The 23,659-nt window shown below is 40.2% G+C and overlaps 1 protein-coding gene and 1 long non-coding RNA gene across 4 annotated transcripts; both read right to left on the reverse strand.

The window, feature by feature from the left end:
- Positions 1-3,337: 3,337 nt before the first annotated feature.
- LOC131221578 (uncharacterized) lies at positions 3,338-6,228 on the reverse strand. 2 transcript variants are annotated; one of them, XR_009159433.1, is made up of 3 exons: positions 6,132-6,228; positions 5,911-6,002; positions 3,338-4,382 (listed from the first exon to the last, which is right to left on the reverse strand). It is a non-coding gene; the product is annotated as an uncharacterized LOC131221578 (long non-coding RNA). The 2 variants fall into 2 exon arrangements; XR_009159432.1 differs by having other exon boundaries at positions 5,911-6,206.
- A 1,177-nt stretch (positions 6,229-7,405) lies between these two features.
- LOC131221579 (uncharacterized) lies at positions 7,406-18,871 on the reverse strand. Of its 2 annotated transcripts, XM_058216861.1 has the most exons (3): positions 18,348-18,836; positions 8,211-8,465; positions 7,406-7,456 (listed from the first exon to the last, which is right to left on the reverse strand). In XM_058216861.1, exons 1-2 carry the CDS (start codon positions 18,731-18,733, stop codon positions 8,270-8,272), a joined length of 582 nt encoding a protein of 193 aa, XP_058072844.1. In that variant the 5' UTR covers positions 18,734-18,836; the 3' UTR covers positions 7,406-7,456; positions 8,211-8,269. The 2 variants fall into 2 exon arrangements, with proteins under 2 accessions (XP_058072844.1, XP_058072845.1); XM_058216862.1 differs by lacking the exons at positions 7,406-7,456; positions 8,211-8,465 and adding an exon at positions 18,108-18,273 and having other exon boundaries at positions 18,348-18,871.
- Positions 18,872-23,659: the final 4,788 nt, after the last annotated feature.

The raw sequence follows: 23,659 nt of genomic DNA on the forward strand, positions 1-23,659 counted from the left end.
CAGATTATATAAACTACTGAAAACATAAATATATTTGATTATGTTATGTATTTAGGTGGTTGTTACTTGATTGATTTTGGGTAACGTCATACAATTTAAATCACCAAAATATTTGTGAGTAATCCCAACATGTTTCTTCTCTATTGTTATTAATTAAATTAGTTATATCATTGTTTTCCCTAATTGTGATTCCTTGTATTGAATGCTTGTTTGCTTAAAATTAAAATGACATGTACTGTTATATACGTGACAATTGTTTACACGATACAAAATCATTTTCATGCATCCATGTCATGCATTGCACAACTATACTGAATACCTGAGGGCACTCCCTAGATGACATATATGTATTTAATGTACCAAGTGATTTAGGGGACCATTCCTAGATGCTAACAATATGTGAAAGCCTACAAAGATGGTAGAAGCCTACCCCAAAAGGGGGAAGATGCAGGTTGATGATATTCAACTCAAGCAAGTGGACTGATCAACTCACTTGATGCATTCACACATCTATGCATCTCATGACATTCATGCATTTTTATTTTAATTATGATGTGCATGAACCATGATGGGTTCACTCACTAGGCATGACTAGTTGATGTTTTATTGATGGAAAACCGTACAGAATTAGTTGACAATGAAACAACTACTCAAGTTTCAGAATAGGAAGGTGAATCAGTGGATGATTCACAAGGGCTATTGCCCTATCTTGATGAAAATGAGTTGAATATGTTAAATCACTAACATATCTAATTGAACTCATGTTATTCATTTAATTATGTCTTTGAACAGATTTTAATTTCAATAATTGAATGTTATGAATATTAAATTTCAATAATTGAATGTTATGAATAATTAAAGCTTTTACTAGTAAATGGTTTAATGAAGCCTCAAATGGGTAGGTTGTGGTACTAAACTTAACTTTTGTGAATGTTCAATATACGAATTGAATGCCTATAAATGATCGTGATGGTAGATATATGAATATGTGATTGAAATAAATGAATGTGAGAAATTTTACTGAAGATTTATATTTGAAAACTTAGTGTATATTTTAACTAAGCCTCTGGAAAATGGTATAAATGAATAGTTTTAGTATACATGGTGTACAAGTCATGTGTTGTAACTTGGGTTTGAGGGTGCACAATCTGTATCTGAATTTTGGGGCGTGACAAGTATTGTATTAGAGCTAGGGTTATCTTAACTCTAGTTCCTTCTTTTCTAATATTTTCTTCCTTTCTCTCTTTTTCTTTTTCTACTTTATTCAATTTCTGTAACACCCCAAACTTTTCAATACCCAAGTTTTGAAAATTCTTGAGTATTACCATGAAATTTAACTTAGTATGTACACGTCTATACTACTAATTTGGTCAATCTTAACCTTACATATATTCTCTAACCAGAGATCAAGTCATCCGACCGTTGATTTTAAGACAAGATTATCATATATCCAAGTATTCTCACTAGTCCATCATAACCAACCATTTAGTCAACTATTCACCGCTACGTAAAGATATTTAATCATTCATTTTGAGTTTGGACCACCCGATTATAGTAAACTAACTACCTGATCTCTACATCCGCTCGTACACGTATTGAATTAAGATTTCGATCCGTTTATCTTGCTCATCAACTATGAATATGTTTAACCCACCATCAAAACTAAAATATAAGGAATTTACATATGGGAATAAGTCACTTGAATCTAACGATATACATGTTCTACCCCCTGATCACTCTAAAAACCCACTTTTATTCAACTGTTTACGAAACTGATCATATCTCCACCTACATACATGATCAAAGTATTAACCATTAAGTTTTTCTATTTTTAACATGTCATCTGAGTTTCCATCATATTTGTATCCGCCAAACTGGCTGCCCAAATATCAGAATAAACTGCTTAATTCGAAGATCGTAAGATGGCCCTAACTGTGGGGTCACCTTCATCTATGTATAATGTATCTGCCGTCCATACATTTTTTCCAGATTATTTTATTATATTATCTGGAAAATAAAACAGATGCAATTATCAGGTGGACCACACAATAGAAAACAGTATCGATTGACGATTAATGACTTAAAAAGTTTGGGATCAAGTTGATATAATTTTATTTTTTTTCCTTTCATCCAGTCTTATGTGACCTTTTCAATTTATTCAACGGTAGATAATCACTACAAAAACATTACGGTCTGTCTAAAGAAGTTTTTAATGGTAGGACAGTTAATCACCACTGTTTCTTTTGGTATGGTCCACTTGATAATTGGATCTATTTTATTTTTTAAATAATGCCCAAAAATGATCTGGAAAAATGGACTGCATGAATACATAATACATACATTGAAGTAGGCTCTATGGCAAGGGCCGCACTGTCTTGGGTGAGGCGGGGGTCTCACCTAATCCGCTCTCCAGGCTCATAGACATCTGCTCCCTTTTCGAAGGTGGCCGGGTCGTTGGTATGGAAGAGTAATGCTGGGGGGATTCGTTAAAAGCATTCGCCTGCACTAGCGAAACATGTCACCTCCCCCTCCCGTTTGAGGGCCCATTGTAATGTTCGATTTCCACCAGTTGCACCCAACTTATGAGGACATAGAATCCAAAAATCAGGCTGATACAAATACCAGTAGGCTGCAAGATATGAAACAGTGGAATGGATGTCCGTCATTAAAATTGACCTTTTTGGGCCCACTGCAACATTTACATGACATCTAAACCGTTCATTATAAGGTGAGTGCATCCTGGATGGAGGGATCAATCAAAGATTAGCCTAATCCAAAACATTGGTGGGCCTAGGAAGGTTTCAATGGTGTGCGTCCCATTCCCATTTTCTGTGCGGTGTTGTCCACTTGGGTTTGGATAGTTGATTTTTGGGATGATGTTGATGGACTGATCAGATTTCATACACACATTACGTTCGTCCCACATGCGTAGGAATAGAAGAGACAATCCCCGTAGCATTACTCAGTCTAGAACATACCATATGTCTTACAATGTCCACTGCCCAAAATTCTCTAAAAGAACAATCTGAACCTTTGAATTTGTTGCCTATGCCTAAATTTATGCAGTTCATCATGACGCTGGAAGAGGATTAGCTGCTGTACCACACACCAGCGTCCTTGCTGGTGTATGTACGCATGCAGAAGAGCCCGTCAGTCTTCAGTCCATAATGGAATGAACGATGGAAAGAATATCAAAGTTCTGTGGGGCCCGTCATAATGTATTTAATATATCTACACCATCCATTCATTTGGCGGTAGAACCAGAATAAGGTAAAGCAATAATGAAAGAGACAATAGGAGATGATAAGGTGGAGCGCTTTAGCTTGGTAGACAAATATAAAAGGCAATAAAGGGTGCATTTGGTTGCACCAGATATCATGAAATTTAATTATTTTTGGTACAACTAAACACAACAAAAGGAGAAGATTAAAAAGATAATAATAATAAGAGTTTCAAACCATTAAATGCTGATGAATTTAGGTGGGCTACATGGAGAAGAACGAGCACAGCGATGATGATGCTGGATCTGAGCTTCATTTTTCTCACAACTCAGTCCTTTCCGTGAAGGCAAACGGATTATTTTATTTCATGGGTTGTGGGTTATCAGCTTTTGGACTTTAAAACGGGTCGCCATCCCAACAGCAAGAGGTAACAAGCACAAAACACCTAACCCATCCAATGGAAATTAAATTTCCAGCGGGACAGACAGCCCCATGTGTTTATTATTATTGATAACATGGACATGATAGAATGGACACCCGCCTTCTTGCCTCGCCACAGCTACCAATCGAGAGAAGTTCTATCCATAGGTCTCTGAAAAGGCAGAACTAGAAATGACTTCTCAATTTGTTATTTTTACCTCTTTTCCCTATGTCAGAAGAAGTGACATAAATATAAGAAGGAAAAGAAGAAATGGCATGTGGCTGTTCCTAGCTTAGAAACAATGTCATAGATCATGCAACTAGAAAATAAGCAATAAGAATGTGCACACATAAAGGCTGGTGGAACAAAAGCACCAGCTTGTGCATGTCAAGCTTGTCATCAATCGTGTAGAAACCATGAATTCCTCAATTGCGTAGGATTCGCATCAGCTCTCGAGACCATGCAATGAAACCAAAGACATCAATCAATCATATGCTTCTTATGATTAAGAAAACTAGATAAAATCAACTCAATGAGGGATTTTAAGAGGTTTTAACCTCTTCGAGTTAGCAATGTCATCTATGAGAAAAACTACATATGAATCAGAGAATCATGTTAAATGGAACAAAGGGAAAGAGATATGAGGAGTGATAGCTTACACAAATTCATCTCAATCACAGTCAAATGGTTGGGAAGATTCGTTTGGGAGAGAGTTATACTCTGTACTCAATGCCCTTGACCTACACACAAACATAGATTTATGCCTAATTGAGAAGGTAATGTCATCAATTAGTTGTAAAAACAAATCAAATCATGACAGAATAAGGACATGTGAATATACAAAAATAAATAAATTAATGACTGAACAAAGATTCTTAGGTGTTTGGATAATCTGCCTGATGACTTCCTGGTTGCCTGCTGGTGCTGATTTAGCAGGGTGGCTTTAGTTTGTGTGTGTGTGTGTGTGTGTGTGTGTGTGTATAAAGCAGCAAGAAGGCTGCTGAAAAACTAGTGGCTGCTGGATTAATGGTGCAATTTCTGCTTCTTATCCGCTTGCCAGCTCCATGCTTGGGAGAGACGCATGGGGAAGAATTTCCAAGCCGCTGAAGTTGTTGCGGATCATTAGTCGCAGCCCAGTTTGGAAGTACTGATTCTTGATGATTATATATTCTGGCTCTTGTGCAGCTGTGGCCACTGTTCTGAGCGGCCAGTGAGTTTAGCTATATGTCCTCTGTTCAGGTTTAGGCCTTTTTCAGGTTTTGGCTTTTCAGTATTGTATATGTTTTCATTTAGTTAGGTGTGGCATGGCCCCTTTTTTGTACTGCCCACCTATCTGGTTGTACAATCCATTTTTCAATCTATACAGATTCAGGTGGTGTGCTCCCACCTTCTTGGAAAACAAAAAAAATCCTTCCCATGAAATTCTCAGGTACTCTTTCTACTGAGCAACACCCAATACCCAATTTCCATCACTGATATTACCAATTTTGCAAAACTTAAAAATCGATATTATTTTCAATTCTTACCAAAATCTCCGATACAATGATTACTGTTAACTAATATGGAGAACTCATTTTTAAGTGACATATTTTCAAAGGGATTTTTCCTCGACGATGTTCCATATTTTCAAAGGGAAAAGTAGAAACAACCGTCAAAAGTAAAAGAACCATAACATTCAACCAATTTTAGGCGATCATTTCCCTTTCAAAAATTGTAGATGGAAAGGATTATGAGTAGTAGTAATTAGAAAGTTGTTCAGCATGCAATTTGACATACACAAGGAAAACCGGGAAAAGGAGGAATACAAAATAATGGATTATTCATGCTAAAGTCTCCATGCAATAACAATAAAAGGAGATGGAAACCTGAACGTTAGTGGTTTAGATTTATGATAAACAAAACTGTGTTTGAAATGCAAATCATGAAGCATATATTATAAGAATCTTCTAGAAAGATCAGCTGAAATTGATAACTCAAAACATTGTGACTACATTCCTAGCATATAAATCAGTGACACATTTAATTAAATTAGAGTGTGGTTGACATTCTCAATTCACTTACCCTAATATTGGCATCGTCATAACTTCTTGTAAGAGAAATTCAGCATTTCTATCCGACAATTTTAAAATAGCCATATCACAGCATTTTCTAGTGTGTATGTGAATCTTTTCTATATCGCATAATTAAAATAAATAAATAAATAAAAATAAAATTGGCATCTGCAGATATTTATTTGGTTTGCTATGACAAAGGAAACCACAGCCTCACCTGACGAATCCACCAATATACATAAGTTGATATTTTGTACCCTTTTGAAGAATCAAATTTCTCTATCCGATGCGGTAATCCAATCAAACCCCCTACATTCAGAAAGGAAGTTAGCTGTGTGATGGACTCAGGTACAAAAATCTGTGTGGCATGTTAACAGTCTAGAAAGAGGAGCAAGTTCAAAATGCATTGGAGATGGAGTTAGTGGTAAGAGGTATCACCTGAACAAGGTCAGCCATTTCAGCCCCCATGTTATCATATTTTTGAGCGAAATCAGGGCAGAGAGATAGAGAGAGAGAGAGAGAGAGAGAGAGAGAGAGAGAGAGAGAGATTCCTTTTTCATAATTCAAATGAACCATTGAAATCAATTAACTTAATTAGATTAATGCTATCATGTGATGCATTGTCCTGCATCCTATCATGTCTACTCAGCTGGTGAACATCAAAGCCACAGGATGCCAACTCTGAAGCAGGTGCTGTCCCCTGATACTCAAAATTATGGCATGTAAAGCAAATTCTAGCTGTATTCAAACCTCTAGGAGCATACAAATCCCAATAGAGTGGTCCCTGAGAAGCCAAGTTTACTTATTAGAGGGGGGGAAAAACATTAGAAATTATTTATGAAAAGGAACTAGTGAAATTCTAACTGTTGCCAGTGCATACAACAAATGTTGTCTGCCTGTCATGGCAATGGATTATATTTGGTTTCTTGCCGGCTCGAAGAAGCAATTCAAGTGCTGCACGACTAAAGAACAAAAAACACTTGAAATCATCACTCTCCATAAAACTGTCCTCTCCAGAAGAATTTAGCCAGATGATGAGGCTCAATGAAATAGACAGGAAGACCTGTTAACAATTCTAATCAACATGAATCATAACATCATTTGCAAATGGAAGCTTAGAATTAATGAGGAACTATCGCTGACCTTCGACTGTTCCAACCCAAATTTTATTTCGGAATAGCTTATCAGCTATTGGAAATGAATCTGTTTCTAGAAGACAAAGACAGTGAAGAACATGGAATCAAAAAGCTAATGATGCGCCAATTTGGTCAACCCTTGCAAAGGCATAAGTAAAAGCATACTGATGAAATTCTAAAGACAAGATGGCAATATATTCTATATGAAAAGTAAAGCAAGCCTACATAAGCAAATGCTAATACTAAACAATGTTGTATATTGGAGGCATTTCATTGTACCATTATTGTGAAAACCGAACATCATTACAAGAGGACCTTTTTTTACAAGTATGTTCAAAGATGATAGATCAATTGACACTTGATGTAAACTTGACTGATGATCACTTTACAAAACCATTATCATGAAAATTGCACAAAGCGGATGTGAAGAACACTTAGTATCCAGACTTCTTGAATGTAATGAAGCACATCAAAATGCAATGAAATTCAAATTCAAAATGCAATGGAGCACATCATGATCATTTAAATGAATGCTTGATACACAGAAATTTTTTAGAGGGAATGCTGCAAACCTGGGGCCACAGCTCTTTCAAGAAAACAATCATCATGCATACTGGGTCTTGATACCTATCCAAAGATAAAGTAGGATAAGAAGAAGTGAATGATTTGAGTCCTAGCTCATCTATTTTAGAGTGAAGCATTCCCTTATAAATGAATAGGAAAGCTGAACAAGGAAAATCATGAAGCATGCAAGAGGTAAAGACAAAGGCTGCAAAAGGTTCATGGATATTTCCTAAGCCGACATTCAAGTTAAAGTATTAAGAGAAGAAATTCAAAGGTTTTATAACAATGTTTTGACAGAAAAACAAAACTACCAGGCTACATGTTGAGCCCATAGACAATTACATGAGCAACGGAATCATTTTACCCCATATTTGCATAGTTCCATGTCAGTTCATCCTTGCGATAGACAGTTCTTCGAAATTCTTATTTCTTTAATATTCAAATTGGGTTCAAAGGTGACTATTACATGATTTGATTGATGCACCATGGTTCACACTTTTTCCAGTTCCAGCACGCTACTGGAGAACAATTTTTTTAGTGCACATAGGCAAGAGGATCTTCAAGTGCTTGGGTTTCATCTCTTTCATTGTTTCACTATTTACCATAGTAATGCATGCCAAGAATATTTTACTAACATCTATAAGCTAAGAAGATATTGATTTAAAAAGTTCTAAAACATGAGATGGAGGATACAAGACTTGAAGGCACACAAGAGTGTTTGTCTGTAACAATCATAACTGTGACAAAATAAATAAATAAATAATCATTACACGAGCTGTCAGTATAATAAAGGGAAGACTCAAAATGCATGAGTTACCTGATAAAAGAAGACGCTCTGCCTTCTAACAGCTGAAACCAGGTCATATTTGATGTTTTCTACACTTTCAGAAAACTTTTCAGCACCACCTTCTGAGAAAGTAATGTTGAAGGCAAGCTCATATGGCTCTTCTGGATATAGACTACTCCAAATTTTTGCCGTTTTCTGCTTGGAAGTCCCTTCAACAACCGATACAACATTGCGGTTGTCAAGGATTCTCCCATAAAACTTCTCACAGTCTGTTTTGTATTGTACCTAAAATAACATGTAAGGATCAAGAGTTAGTTATCTTTCATAAGTTTTTCTTTAGCCTACACACACCTCTTGACATGTGCTTTTAGCGTGTGTGTGTGTGTGTGTGTGTGTGTGTGTGTGTGTGTGTGTGTGTGTGTGTGTTTGGGGGGTTTTTATGGGACATCCAAAAAGCACATCAAGTGGACCACATAACGCAGATGACATGGCCACAAAACAGGCCAGTCTACTCACCAGGTGTGCCATATAAATACAAGAACAATGGATGGTTTGAAAAGAGATGAAAATGGTCCACATTAGACATACATGTGTTGCCCACCTGATCAGTCATCAACTGACCTGGTTTCTGGGTAAGGCCAACTACATGGTGGGACCAACATCTCAGAGCTAGAATAACATTTATGATAAGGACCACAAACACATCCATCAATGTACATCACAACCATGAATACTCAACCTGTCACGCCCCAAACCCAGAAATCGGATTCACAGGAATCCCGATCGCCGAATACGGTGCCGACAGCCTCCGTAGTACCCCATTCTCGATTCCTAGCGTCCATATGCTAGATTCCGATTCTGGGATCCTACAAGGAGAATTTTTTATTTTTATTTTTATTTTTTTTGTACATTTAATTCATAATAAGCATAACCACAAGATTACCCAAATTACAAAGACAACATCATCATCACATATCTACTAATATAATCATTTGAGTACAATGCTGAAAGGAAAATACATAAATCGAATATCAAGCTCCAGAAGACTACTGCACGCTCCAAGCTCAACAATGCTGCAACCTAACATCTCCTGCACGCATCTATCGTGCATAAGCTTATAGAAAGCTTAGAAGGTGGCACAAGATAAGTGTCAAGTATTCGATATAATGCCATCATCATACAGTACCAGAAATACCGATAATCCATAAATCGTACAATATCGGAATAAACAAATATATGGACAAGATCATGAATTATCAAAGTAAGCAGAAGTACTAACAAGATCACAAATCATAGGATAACAGAGTAAGCGGAAATACTGACAATTAGAATACACAATACGAATCAACTATGCAATAAACATTCCTGATGAGTAACACAAATAGCGTCATCCGTACCTAGACCATATAAATACAGAAACACAGTAACCCAGGTTGCCATATGCCGCAGATATAATTCAATATGCGGTGCGAATGGAGTGACCATGCTAGAGTGTGAAGTCGAGATGATAGTACATAGTATTGCAGGCTATGGGGTCCATCACAAGAGACTTCTATCCAAACCAGTCCCATACCTAAATTTGGATAGTCAGACTCAATGTGGTAAACTCCTGATCTCAGGTTACTCACGTGCCCCAACCGAAATCCTGGCCATTACGAAGGCACACGTAACAAATAGTTACGCACCACCAACCCGAGTGGATAGTGAATGAATGCATGTATGAATGAGTATGCAACTCTTGCTCACTATATCCACATATCAATACAGTTCATCTCTGGGATCATCACCGGGGTTTAGTACACTCCAAATGACACTGTCTCTCTCCCAGCAGCACAGTTTAAGTGAGCGTAAGAAACCTCACTATCTGCCTAGCCAATAGTCTGTCAATACCTATCCGACACGCCAATAGCGGACCCATTCACGAGCTAATCAAACTCAGCCTAGTAATGCCCCTACCCTCGGGCGGGTAAGGCCACACTCCCTCCCAACCGACCACGATACAGTGGGAGACGCGGCCTCCTGGTATTCGGCACTCGGGCGCTCATATATCCACTCGGTCTCGACGTTGGGGCATCTCCTGACCAAGGAGGTTTAGAGATTTTCACCCAGGGACATCTATGGCGCCCGTATGCTAGAACCAACATTTTCGGTGTCCCATCTGGCCATCCACGATATGTCTGTGGAGGCTACGACCCTGATGTCGCTCGGGCGTGCAGTAATCATGATGCAAGATGCATGAGTCATACAATCCAGCCATGCATCAATCCTGCGCATACCGTGCGCTCATGTGAGATAACCTCAACCTATCAGGGAGTCTTATAACAACCTGTCCAATGACATATGCAATGATCAACCACATCTCATAACAAACATGCAGATGATCCGTATGGGCATGTAACATCCCAAACTTTCGATGCTCGAATGTCGAAAAGTCCTCGAGCGTTACCAAGAAGAGTAGCACGATCTATGCATGTGTGCAATACAAATCTCACCATTCGTACCTTACACCTACACCGGGACATGAATCTAACCATCGGAAGTGACAGCCGTTCATAAAACCCTTAAACTAGCAATAAGTACAATAACACTGTTGATATAGACCGTGATCACTTGGTTCCCACAACTAGTTGGATATGAAAATGTTATACCATGCCTTTATACCATAATGTAACCGTACACATAAAAATTAAAACCCTTTATTCATCGTAAAACTGACTCAATAGACAGATCAACCTTTAACAATAAAATCTAGGGCCACCTGATCTTTGATATACCTCAAATTCGGACTCAACTCCTTAAATTCGATAGGTAAACGAATGGACGGTGTAGATTTGTCACTCGAGCAGCACAGTGGGCCCGCAGAGCTTATGCGTGTGCACCACAGCGGTGCTATCGCCGTGCACCGAATCAAGGAGGTCGGTCAGTGTACGCTGACCCGACTCCGGCTCAAAACCGGATACCCTGTTTTCGTCGCCGCACGCAACGGACGGGCCCTGTCCATTTTGGGAGGTGCTGTGGGCCACCATCATGGGCCACTTGGTTAATCCAGACCGTCCATCTTGTAGATGAGCTCGGAACCGTCAGAATCATGCTGACCAAGTGCGCCTATGTATGCACACGTGCCTGCATCAACAGCCCGATCTGCTGCGTTCAATCTACTACAGCACGTTTAATTCCGTGAGGCCGCGCCAAATGCAAGACGAAGTGGCCTATCCCAGACCGGAATTCCATCACGCAGCTGGTGGAAGGCATGGATTTCGTAAACACCAAGGAGTACGGGCCCCACAGACCCCACCGCAGTCTCCCTTACGCACAAGAACGTGCGTCTGAGCCTTCCGCTGCGCATGATGAGAAATTGTCTCCGAACGAGACTCTGCTAGAAACCGAGCGCCCCACCTATAACAGGGGGCGTGCTGTCCAGCGAAGGAAGGAGAAAACGAGAAAGAGAGAGTGAGGGAGAAGACGTGCAGCAGCTCTGTTCGCCCCAGGCTTGCTGACGTCCAGCAAGAAAGAAAGAAAGAAAAGAAAGGAAAAAGAAAGAGGAAGAAAGGGGGCAGGCACGCACGATTCTTCAGCCTGAGATTCCGGTTGAGGATTTCCATACCACAGCTCGGTAAGGATAGAACTCCTCCCTTTTCCTAGACCTTCTTCTTTCTTCCTTCCACGGTTAGACATGAAGTGATTCACCGGTTGAACCGAGTCAACTCAGTAAAGAGAAATGAGTGGAAGTTCCTAGACAGGGGCTATAAGGAACTTCTAGCTTTCATGTCATATGACGCGTCTAACCTTAACCGAGATCTTTTCCCAGAGCCAATCACCCCTAGCAAACCGATGGAATCTAACTTTTTCCTAATAATGTGAACTAGGACACAATCAGGTCTTAAGGTGTGTAACCAGACAATTAACATTGAACTAAACAATCAGACAACCCAAAGGTGAGGGTTTTATCCTTTGAGCTTACTCTAATTTAAGCTATTAAATTCATCCTAGTTTTATACGTAACTGTATGGTTTTGATCTCGCCTTTACATGTATTTAATCTGGCTTTTCTTCGTATTACCCGAATCTTACATGTTGTTATATGTTTCACCATCAATTACTGGCCTCTTTAGTGCCTTTTACAATATGAATTAATGTGGATTATTCTGTATTTCCTATTTACATGTCCTCTGGAAATTATCCTCTCAATTGATTTATTTTATATTATTGGCCCTTTTGGGATTATGACATGATGTCAACCACAAAGAGAATTTCTCTGCATTTATGCGAGGCCATGGATGCAAGCCTTGCCCTGCCTCATCAATTATTGAGTTGGCTCTGCCACTCGTCTCTATATTTGAGATGACTCTGCCACTCCTCTTTATATTTGAGCTGACCATTGTCACTCTTCTCTTATTTTATTGGCCTTGTGCCGTCTATCTTTACGGCACGGGCACGTGTCCTGTTATTCCAAAACCTTCATAATTCAGTTGATATTCTTCATGATTCAAATTCAGTTATATTCGTTATGATTCAATTTCTCTCTGTAAGTGCAAGTGATGTAAGGTATCATGACTAGTGATTCGACTATCTTATCATGGACGTAATGCATTACGGGTAGCGGCCCTCTCGGTCGGCACGTAATTTCGTGGGTTGGCTGGCGTGGTACACAAATCGATGTATGTAAATCGGTATACGTGTTACATCAACTTTTAGGGATTGGATGTCGCAAATAGTCGCTCCACGAAAATATCGTGTTACGTAAATCCCCCAATCGCGTGTTATGTTGCCTTGAGACGTTCGCATAAATCCACGCTAGTGTTGGCCATGCCGGCGAATATCCGTAGTTATGGGATGCGGGTCGAGCCGGTTATCTAAAAGTCGTATTCCACATTATAATGGTCACTACGTATGATGAGCCCCACATACTTTGCTAATCAGACCCTTACTTTATTTTTATGAGTACTTTTGAATTATTGATAATCTTGAAGGATGACCATCACTATGAGTAGGGCGTTAACCCTCTCCCAACCGTATAGATGATGCAGGTGATGAACAAGTGGAAGAACCTAAGGATCATCAACTTGAGAATGAATGCGACGAATAAAGTAGAGAATAGGAATTTAGTTTTACTTACGTTTCTGCTATTCATGGAATTGATGTTGTGCTCTCATTATAGAGCCTTTGACAATTTAATTATTTTATTTTGAATAAGGAAGACAGTTAATATTATTCCCATGGCTGGTTTCCATCTAAAGTATAATTGAATGTGATGTCGATAGGAGAAAATCTCAGAGCAAGTCCTTGGGACATTCTCACTTTACAATATTAACACCTGGTTTCCTCGGGCACGAGTACATACTCTGGTCGTGAAAATTCGGGATGTTACAGGGCATGTATCATGATGCAATGCTGTCATATACTCGTAATCAGTATCAATAACTGGCATCAATAATCAGCCTCGACAATGTGGACATTTAACCAGCATTGCCCCGAGGGAATGACCCACATAGACCCTAATATACAGTGGACCCATAGCCTCACACGAGGGCCAAATATATGACACAATATGCCCCACTCAAGAGCTTAATAAACACTACGATGGGTCTTTCACATGGGCCTAACATACATCACAATGGGCTCCATCGCCTGGCCCTTAAATGCATCACAATGGGCCTCATCACATAGGCCTCATATACATCACACATTGGGCTTTAAACACGGGCTGAATGCAGGTTATAGCGGGCCTCAAATATGGGCCGCATATACATTACATTGGGCCCCGACAATCGGAATCGACAATCGGCCACGATAATCAAAATCGGCAATCGGTTACGATAATCGACATCGATCGATAATCGGTAATCGACTACGACAAATCAGAATCGGTAATCGGCTTTAATCGATAATCAGCCTCGATCGATAGTCGGCAATCGGCAATCGGCCACGACAAATCAGAGTCGGTAATCGGCCTCGATCGATAATCAGCCTCAATCAATAATCGACAATCGGCAATCGGCCACGACAAATCAGAATCGGTAATCGGCCTTAATCGATAATCAACGCAAGGTGGGGCCCATAGATGGACGATCGATGATGGTCCAAGCAATATCAATGGGGCCCATTCGTTTGGGTTAACCCACTAGAGAATGATAAGAATGGGCCTAACCAGGCTTAAGGGAAGGTCACAATGTGGACATCCAACCATCATTGCCCATCAATGTGGACATCTAACCAACACTACTCCCAAGGAATAACCTAGGGCCAAACATATGGTGGGCCCATGGCCTCACATACCATCACAATGGGCCTCATTTACGTCACATCGGCCTCGTCATATGGGCCAACATACACCCCTTTGGGCCTCATACAAGGGCTACATACACATCACTATGGGCCGCATTATATGGTCATGATACACGTCACAGTGGGCCACATCTCATGGGCCTAATACACATCATGATAGGTTGTACCACATGGACCTCGACTACATCAATGGGCCGCACTATATGTGCCCCATAAATATATCAAGGTAGGCCTCATAGATGGGTCACAAGTATATGAAGGTGGGCACCTTGAATGGACCACAAAATACATCAAAGTGGGCCCAATCATGTGAGCCTCATTTATATCCAGGTGGGCATCAACATCGGTCCATAAATACATCAAGATGGGCCTAATCACATGGGCATTATATTCATCAAGTGGGCCACATCAATGGGCCGCACTAATGGGCCTTATGCACATTATAATGGGCTACGCCAAGAGGCCCTAACTATATCAAATAGGCCACATCTAAATACAAGTGGTGATAATGATTTTCACCATTTAAAATTCCCAAGGCCCACCAATTCATGTATTTCCCATCCAATCTGATCATAAGGTTTCATGGACCCGAATTAAGAGGGAAAGCAAATATCATTTTGGTCCAAACCTGGTAGCCCCTAAGATTTTTAATGGTGGACAATCAAACTCACTGTTTCCTGTAATATGACCCACTTGATCCTAGATCTGTCTTTTATATATATATATATATATATATATATATATATATATATATATATATATATATTCCATTATAAGCCTTAAAATAATTTGAACGGTTTGGATGAAACACATGCATTATGGTGGGTCCATAGGGATGGACGACATAGATGAAATACGACCTCATGGTGGGGTCCATACTAGTGGAAGGTGTGGATCACAATACATACATCAGTGGGTCCCATGTGGGGCCCACCATGACGTTTATTTTCCACCTGACCCGTTGACGAGGTCATAAAAATGTGGCCCACTATAATGTTTATTTTCCTTCCAACCTGTTGATGAGGTCACGTGGGCCTGGGGCCCACCAGAATGTTTGTTTGCATCCAACCTATTGATAGGGTCACGTGGACCTGGGGGCCCACTGTAATATTTGTTTGCCATCCAAACCTGTTGATAGGGTCACACGTGACCTGAGTTGAGGGATCCAAAACTTCTGACCCCCAAAAAAAAGGGTTTGCAATGGTATACATTCAATCCCACTATTTCCCATGGTGTGGGCCACCTGAGCTCCAGATTGAACTGGTTTTTGGGGTGGGGCCCACTGCCCTCACGGGCCATCAAATGCATGGTGTTGATGTGGGATCCACATCACAGTGGGGCCACAGCTGGGACCCATGCTTTGGGCCAGCACATGCATTACGGTGGGGCCTGCCTGGCAACGCACAGCGCAGCAGGTGATGCTGTTGTGTTTATATATATATATATATATATATATATATATATATATATATATATATATTTTAAAAAAGGAATTTTCATGGTTTTTCCCAGGTGGGACCCGCATCAGGTAGATCTGGCCCAGCCATTGGTCTCCATAGCTCTATACAAACTCATCAAGTCTAATATTGGATGGGTTTTGATGTATAGCAACATTAGAATGTATTTCAACGGTCAAAAAAACTTATTTACTATGCTATGGCCCACTAGAATCTCGGATTGAGTTCTTTTTTTGGCTCAACGCCTAAAATGAGCTGAGGGACAGAATAGACGGTGTGGATTGAATCAATGCATCAGGGTGGGGCCTGTGTGAGCAGCCCACCCAAAAGCCTTAAAATCGTTTTTTTTTCTGGTTGTTGTGTGAACCACGTCCAACGTCCCCGGATGACGCTGGACGGACGAAGTGAATATATAGATTCTTCAAAGGTGGGTCCCACGTGGACATGGCCCACCCGACAGGATCAACTTCACATTTGTGCTTTTCCTTTGCCTGGGACATGCCAGTGGGCCTGCAGCCGGACGGTCTAGCAAGGTGGGCCCAACAAAAGGATGGCATGGATAAAATACATGCTCCACGGTGGGGTGCATCAGGGTGGGCCACACACACATCAAAAGAGAAAGTGAGAGAAAGAGAGAGAGGGAGATCAGGTAGCGGAGGGATCCCACCACTATGGGCCCCTCAATTCATCAAACCACACAAATAAATACTAGAAAACACCCACCATTTGCTTCTTCTTGGGCTCCTCTTCCTCATCTTAGCTCCAATGAGACATGATTCAACGGTCGAGATCGGTTTTGAAGGGTGGGGATGTGAGATAGGAAGGTGGGCCACACCTAGCTCTCTCATGGAGCATTGGTCGTGGGTTGCTTGAGAGGAAAAATGAGAGAGAGAGAGAGAGGGATGAGAGAGAAAGGTATAAGGGAGAGAGATGGGTAAGTGATGGGTGAGTGATGGGTGAGAGTTGACTTTAGGAATGGTTGTTGTACTTAGGGATGGGTGTGAGTGATGGTGAGTGATGGGAGTGTACTTGACATTTGATGTGATAGATTCTCTTGAAATTTGCAACACACGGTGTTTTCTTCGAACTGAACGCGGGCCTACATCTCCTGGTCAGGGTACCGCATCGGCGTGCAAGACGCGGCATCGGAACCGGGGCGACGGCGCGGTCGCACTGGTACAAGTCTCGGGTTGAACCGACTCAGATCAATAGGACGTGACTCAAGATTGCATGCAAATGCCGATAATAGACCGCGGGTCGCCGAAATTTGATCGAGAGGACCGCGGAAGCATATGGAATGGTACGGGCTAAGATACGGGTCTTACACAACCCACCAAAAGCATGAACTATAAGATCAATAGAGATAATGCAAGGAGAGAAGAAAATAAAATCTTCAACTTATAGATCTGCCTTATCTTTAACATATTTGTTTTGTTTGCATGGCAGTAGTTCCTGTTGCACGGTATCCTGAAAGTGATTGATCTACCATAAATAAAGCAAATGTTACTTTTCTTTTTTTGGCCATCAAATAAGGAAATGTTTGTTAAATAAATAGGGATAGAACATAGATGTCATCTCCAACAAACATATCCATGGATGAGTGCATCATATATTTAAAAGTAAACAGTTAATTATTATTATTATTTTTTATTTCAGGGAAGTCTCATACATTCAAAACAACATTTGGATGGTAATTCAAAAGAGAGCTATCTATACACTGCAACTGTAGAATACAATGTCAATTGCTGCTGGATGACAAGCTAGTAAAAAAACCATATGTTACAATAGCATTTCAATAGATATAACAGATTTGTAGAGATAATATGAAGGTTTACATATTAAGCAAAACAAACATCTAATGGCAAGAGGTTTGCTAGCCCAACATGCACCTTCACGATAGCACAAACATGGCACATCTGAATGTCTATAAGGTGGCGGCCGCTGTGCATATTACCTAATGTAAAAATCAGGCCTGCCTGCTCATCAGGTGGGCCACACATGTACATTAAATGTGGAATTCGGACCTATAATGTTCCCATCTGTATTTCTTATTAGTTACATTCATCGAAGTGAATAAACAGAGGAGGAATGCCCTATCTCCACAAACACATGGTCTAAAGTGATATGTGTGTGGGATCACTGCCTCCAATGAGGTGGATCAATGTTGATTGTTCCCCTCCCATATATCAGGCTAGTCCACTCATGGATGGGCCAAAAAAGTATGAATGAAACAGGGAGATTAAATGTGCAACAGTGGTACACGTTATTGGTTGAAGCATTTCTTCAAACAACTAACATGCAGATATCGGCGCCCATGGACAGCAGCGGATATGGCTGCCGCTGCGATGGTTGCTGCCCAAATTTTGATAATCAAAAGGGGATGTGAGAGAGACAGAGATGAAGGGAGAGAGATCGAGAGAAAGTACCTTCGATTTTCTCTTCTTTCTTCTACTTTCTTCGATTGTTGGAGAGAGATCGAAGAAGGAACAACACGTTGAAGAAAACGAGGGAAAGAGAGATCGAGACAGAGGGAGGAGAGGGACATCGAGAGGGGGAGGGAGAGGAAGGGAGAGAGATCGAGAGAGTATGAGGGAGAGAGATCGAGGACGGGAGAGGGAGAGACGAGACGGCGGAGAGGGAGAGGGAGAGGGAGAGATAGTGAGAGGTAAAGAGAAACAGAGAGAGGGCTTTTCATTTTAAGTTGGCCGAGCATCCGGCAGTTGGTGATGGCCGCCGGTAAAAAAGCGCCGGATATTCTCCACTTTCCTGTAGGGAGCTGGTAGAACTGGAATATTGCAGATCGATTCCCCATAGTACAGGTGGCAGTGTATTGAATCAATCAGGTCCATCCATCCAGTGGCCCCTACCTTGAATAGATAACCTTTCCAAACGCACAATTATCTAATCATTCTGTACGTCTGGAATGGACGGATGCGAGATGAAAATAGATCATTCCCAAACAATAATTAATGGGAATTAGAGAACATGAGCCACCATCATTCTTAATGGATATTTGTAGTCGTTCAAACTCAGCTAATAGAACTGATGTGGATGAGACATACGCATTGGATCATGCTTTATGGATGATCCTAATCGTTGATTTCATGTGGTGGATGTTAGTGTTGAATTTTCATCTCAATGTCCAAAATTCAACTATTTATATTAATGATTCCAACCACCCAATCACCATCAGCTATGAATTGTGAGCCATCCACTGCAAGAAAGAAGATGGGAGTGCTCTAGTCAAATCATCTCTTCATGTGCGGCCCTATGGTGTGATAAATACTGCAGACGAGATCATGGAAAATTTATACAAGTTTCAGAACGAGGTTTTGTGTTCTCTTCCCTTTCCATGCTATCCAAGGAAGAAGAGATGCATATTTTCCAACTATCTTTCATTCTTCTTTTTCTCTTCCATTCCCTCTCTCAAGCATAGCAGTACTTCTACGATGAGTTCTACAACTCTTAACTACTCAGTAGCTGAATTACACTCCTAATACAACCTTTGAAACTAATCTCAACACCCTTCTCCCCATTCTAACTTTCAACGCTCATTTTGTCACTTTCTTTTACACTGAGAGGGGTGGAAATCCCAACACTGCCTTCGGCCTCTTCCTTTGTAGAGGGGATGTTTCTTTTGACACCTGCAATGCCTGCGTCAACCAGGCGACTCAAGATATCAAACAGAAGTGTCCCAACAGGAGAGAAGCAGTCATATGGTATGATATCTGTATGTTGCTTTACTCAGACCATAACTTCCAATCCGTGTATGATCCATCAATCCCGACTCGACTTGGCCCGACTCGGTCGTTTGGGTGGTCGTGAGGTCCCGTGAGGTCGAGCTGTGTGGACCCCATCGTGATGCGTGTCGACCATCAACACCGTCCATTTGATGGCTCCCCTCTAAATTATGGGATATCCTAAAAATCAGCCGTATACGGAACTCAGGTGGGCCATACCATCTAAAATCATGTGAAGACACCGTTAAAACATATAAAAGCACTTGGTGGGGCCCACCTGAGTTTTGAATGTTGCTGAAACTTGGTCTAAACCCTCATCCAAGTGGGACACACATAATGGATGGGCTGGATTTGAAACCACATCTCGGTGGGCCCAAAAAATGATTATGAATGTTTTAATGGTGCACGGCCCCTCCCCACTTCTGTTGTGGTGTGGCCCACACAAGTCACGGATTGACTTGATTTTTGAGACCTAGGCCCACGATGGAATGGTGCGTCTGACTGATGGGGTAGATGTTCGAAACGCATCACGGTGGGGCTCACACAGCTCGGCCTCATGGAACAGTGGCTTTTCTCTTTTACCTAGGCACTAGAACTGGCCACGACAAAATCTAACACAAAATACTTGCTTGCCGACATGGTCCCATCCAATACTACCAGGGTTTTACAACTTGGTTTCTGAGTGCAACTTGTCTTAGTATCAGAGCACGTCGCATCCCCGATACTGATACAACTCATCCTATACACGACGAGTCGCACAGATGAAAAATAAAAATAAAAATATGATTGTTCTGACTTATCTGACCACGTTTGAGTCGTTCATATTGGTCTGACATGGTTTGCATTGGTGCAACTCTTCCTGATTCAAAACAAGTCAGGATGAGTTGAGACCAAGTCATCAGATTGTGATGTATAGGTGGTCTGATTTAAACCACCCCCACCAAAATTGATATGACTTGAGTGATACTTTGTCGTATCGAACAATATTGGAAACCATGAATTCCACTAGAATCCCGTCTAATACATACACACCCTAAAGGGCAAGCAAGGAAAGTAAGGTCATGGAGGGGTAGTTGCTAGACACATTGCTGAGCATGAGGCGGACAGTACACGTGGTCAATTATTTTTATCCAATTTTTAATTCCTTGAAGCTGAGAAAGAAAAGAACTTGAAATCAAAAGAAAAGAAAATGGAATAGGTTGTGAAACAAATGACCTAATCTTCGTGACAAGGATTCTCCATTTTCTAGAAAATTGCCATGTTCAACAACCATGTTAATGCCGGATGCATGAGATGGATGGTGGAATTCAACGGATAGATGCTTTGTGATAGATTCATGAAAGTTTGAAGGATAATCGCACACTTAAAATTGAGAGATAAACTCACTGTTAGTCACCTTTTCTACAATCTCAAGAAACAAAGGGAAAGTTCTAGGTTTTTTAAATCAATTCAGGAGGTGCTTAAATGTCTCTAAAGTGTTCTTATATGAGGAGGGTATCCAAATTAACCAAAGCTACTGAAATAATCCAAATTACTATTGTTAACTTTCTAACCAAGTAACTAAGAAACCTTAAGATAAATGACCCAAAATACAATAACAATAATAATCATGCATGTGGGACATTGGCCCCAGTTGTACGACAATATACACGGTTGTAAAATAGAGATTGGAGTGGACACTGCCTTAAGTTTAATGTCCCCTAGCGGGTATTTTTTTTCAGTGGTTGTGGTGATTATGGTGCTTGAATTCGGAGGTTGAGGTGATGATCTTAGATGAATGAGAATGAGATGGGTATATGCACTCTTCTAATGTGAAGCCACATGGACCTTTTTGTTGGACGTAGGCCAGTGGGGCCCACTTGTGAGCAATCACTAGTGGGTACATCCCATGTTTTCTCCAGTCTCTTCCTTTGAATTAAATTTCAAATTCAAATATGAATTTGATTTTTAATTGAAGATAGGGATTTGATCGGAATATTTGGCCTTATCCCAATCCCACCCAAACTCTCCTTCCTCTGTTATAAAAAGGAATGCGCTTCTCTCGTGTAAAGTATTGAGTCATACGATAAATCGAGAGTATACAGAGAGATATAGTGTGCACTATAGTCTGTCCATTTTAGATTGTCCTTGGGACGATCTAATCCATAGATCGCAATCCGAGGCCACTATATACCGTAGGATCAGAGGTGTGAATAGTTCCATCTGCTCCAGTAGTAGATAAGCGGGCCGTTGAAGCACCATTCTTCTGCTTTGTGAGGGTTCCAAACTTCGTGTAGACCATCAGATCTTGAGGGCTCACCTGCCGACTTCCCAATAGTGGTATCAGAGCATTTAACGGCGGATCTCCAATTATTTTCATATAAAAAGGTACGTGGCCTATCCTTTCTTTTTGGATTGGAATCCAAGGCTTTCAAATGGTATGGGTTCATGTATACCATTTTGTTGATTTATGAATTGATCCAAGTAATGTGCCACATGCGTGTACATCATAATAGAAAAATAACACATGCGTGTACATCACAAATATATGTCATACCATAACTTTTGTACACGTGGGGGGTCATAATGGCTAGTCTACGTTATGTCATATCTTAAGCATACGTAGAGATCAATTTGACTGATGTTGTTGTATTGAAATACAACATAGCTATTAGCGGCTAATGTTGTTGTATTGAAATACACCACTAGCTGATGTATTAGAAAAACGGAATGGCTAAGTACACGCATTCTTATTCTGATAAGTGGGTCCATATATGATTACTATACAATAAAGAATCCACGTGATGTACCCCATGAATATACATTACAACAGATATATATTCCCACTTTACTGCTGAATGTGGACTGTTGTTGTGTTTTTCTACAATCGACCGTCCATTGGTAGACCACAGATGGAAAGGTTAAGATTGTCCCATGAAGAAAAGTTTGTAGGGTATAATCGACCAATGGTGCAACTCAATCTACCAGCGATGTGAATTACCAAACCATGAAAGTATGTAGCATATACCCCATACGTGTGCATCATACCAACTAAAAAGTTGTTGAATTAAAGTCAACCACTAAAACATAGCTACTGGTGACGTATCCCACCATACTTGAATTGTTGGTTGTTGTACATGTGATGACTGTTGTACACATGATGACTCATGTACATGTACACGTGTGATGGCTCATGAATTGTTGGCTACTGTTGTACACGTGATGGCTCATGTACATGTACACACATGATGGCTCATGTACATGCACACAAGTGTATATGCACGTATGTTAGCTGATGTACATGTGTACACATGTTTAGACTAATTTCTTCATATGGTGGCTGATGTACACATGTGCACATATACTTGGCTGATGTGCACATGTCACTACAAGAAAAGTCACTTTTACCGATGACAATTTTCGTTGGCAAAAGCCTTTTTTTCATAGGCAAAAACTTTTACCGACGAATATTTTCGTCGGTAAATTCGTTGCTAAAAGACCGAGGGGAAAAACTTTTACCAACGAAAAAGAAATTTCGTTGGCAAAGGTAAGACTTTTGCCGATTAATTTGTTCATTGGTAAAAGTTTTTACGGACGCTTTTTTCCGTAGGTAAAAATATTGACAAGACTCTTACCCTACGAATATTTGTGTAGCTAAAAATATTTACAAGATTTATATATTTTCAAAACCTTTACCAACGAATAATTTCGTGGTTAAAAGTATTTATAAAACTTTTACCTACAAATACTTCCATAGGGAAAAATATTTTCAAAACTTTTACCTAAAAATATTCTCAAAACCTTTACCAATAAATAATTTCGCAACTAAAAATATTTTCAAAAATTTTACCTATTAATATTTTTGTAGGTAAAGCTATTTACAAAACTTTTACCTGCGAATCGTTTCGTAGGTAAAAGTATTTTGAAAACTTTTATTTATGAATCTTTTCATAAGTAATGCTATATACAAAACTTTTTCCTACGGATTTTTTCGTAGGTAAAAATATTTTCAAAACTTT

This window comes from Magnolia sinica, chromosome 12 (genome assembly GCF_029962835.1).
Source record: "Magnolia sinica isolate HGM2019 chromosome 12, MsV1, whole genome shotgun sequence".
Lineage (NCBI taxonomy): Eukaryota > Viridiplantae > Streptophyta > Magnoliopsida > Magnoliales > Magnoliaceae > Magnolia > Magnolia sinica.

Bases quoted from the DNA above. Each gene is read 5' to 3' on its own strand.
- LOC131221579 (XM_058216861.1), bottom strand. From the start codon at position 18,733: ATGGGGAATCGATCTGCAATATTCCAGTTCTACCAGCTCCCTACAGGA. The intron at 8,466-18,347 runs GTACTTTCTCTC...ATGTTATTTTAG, and splicing joins GAAAGAAGAGAAAATCGAAG to GTACAATACAAAACAGACTG.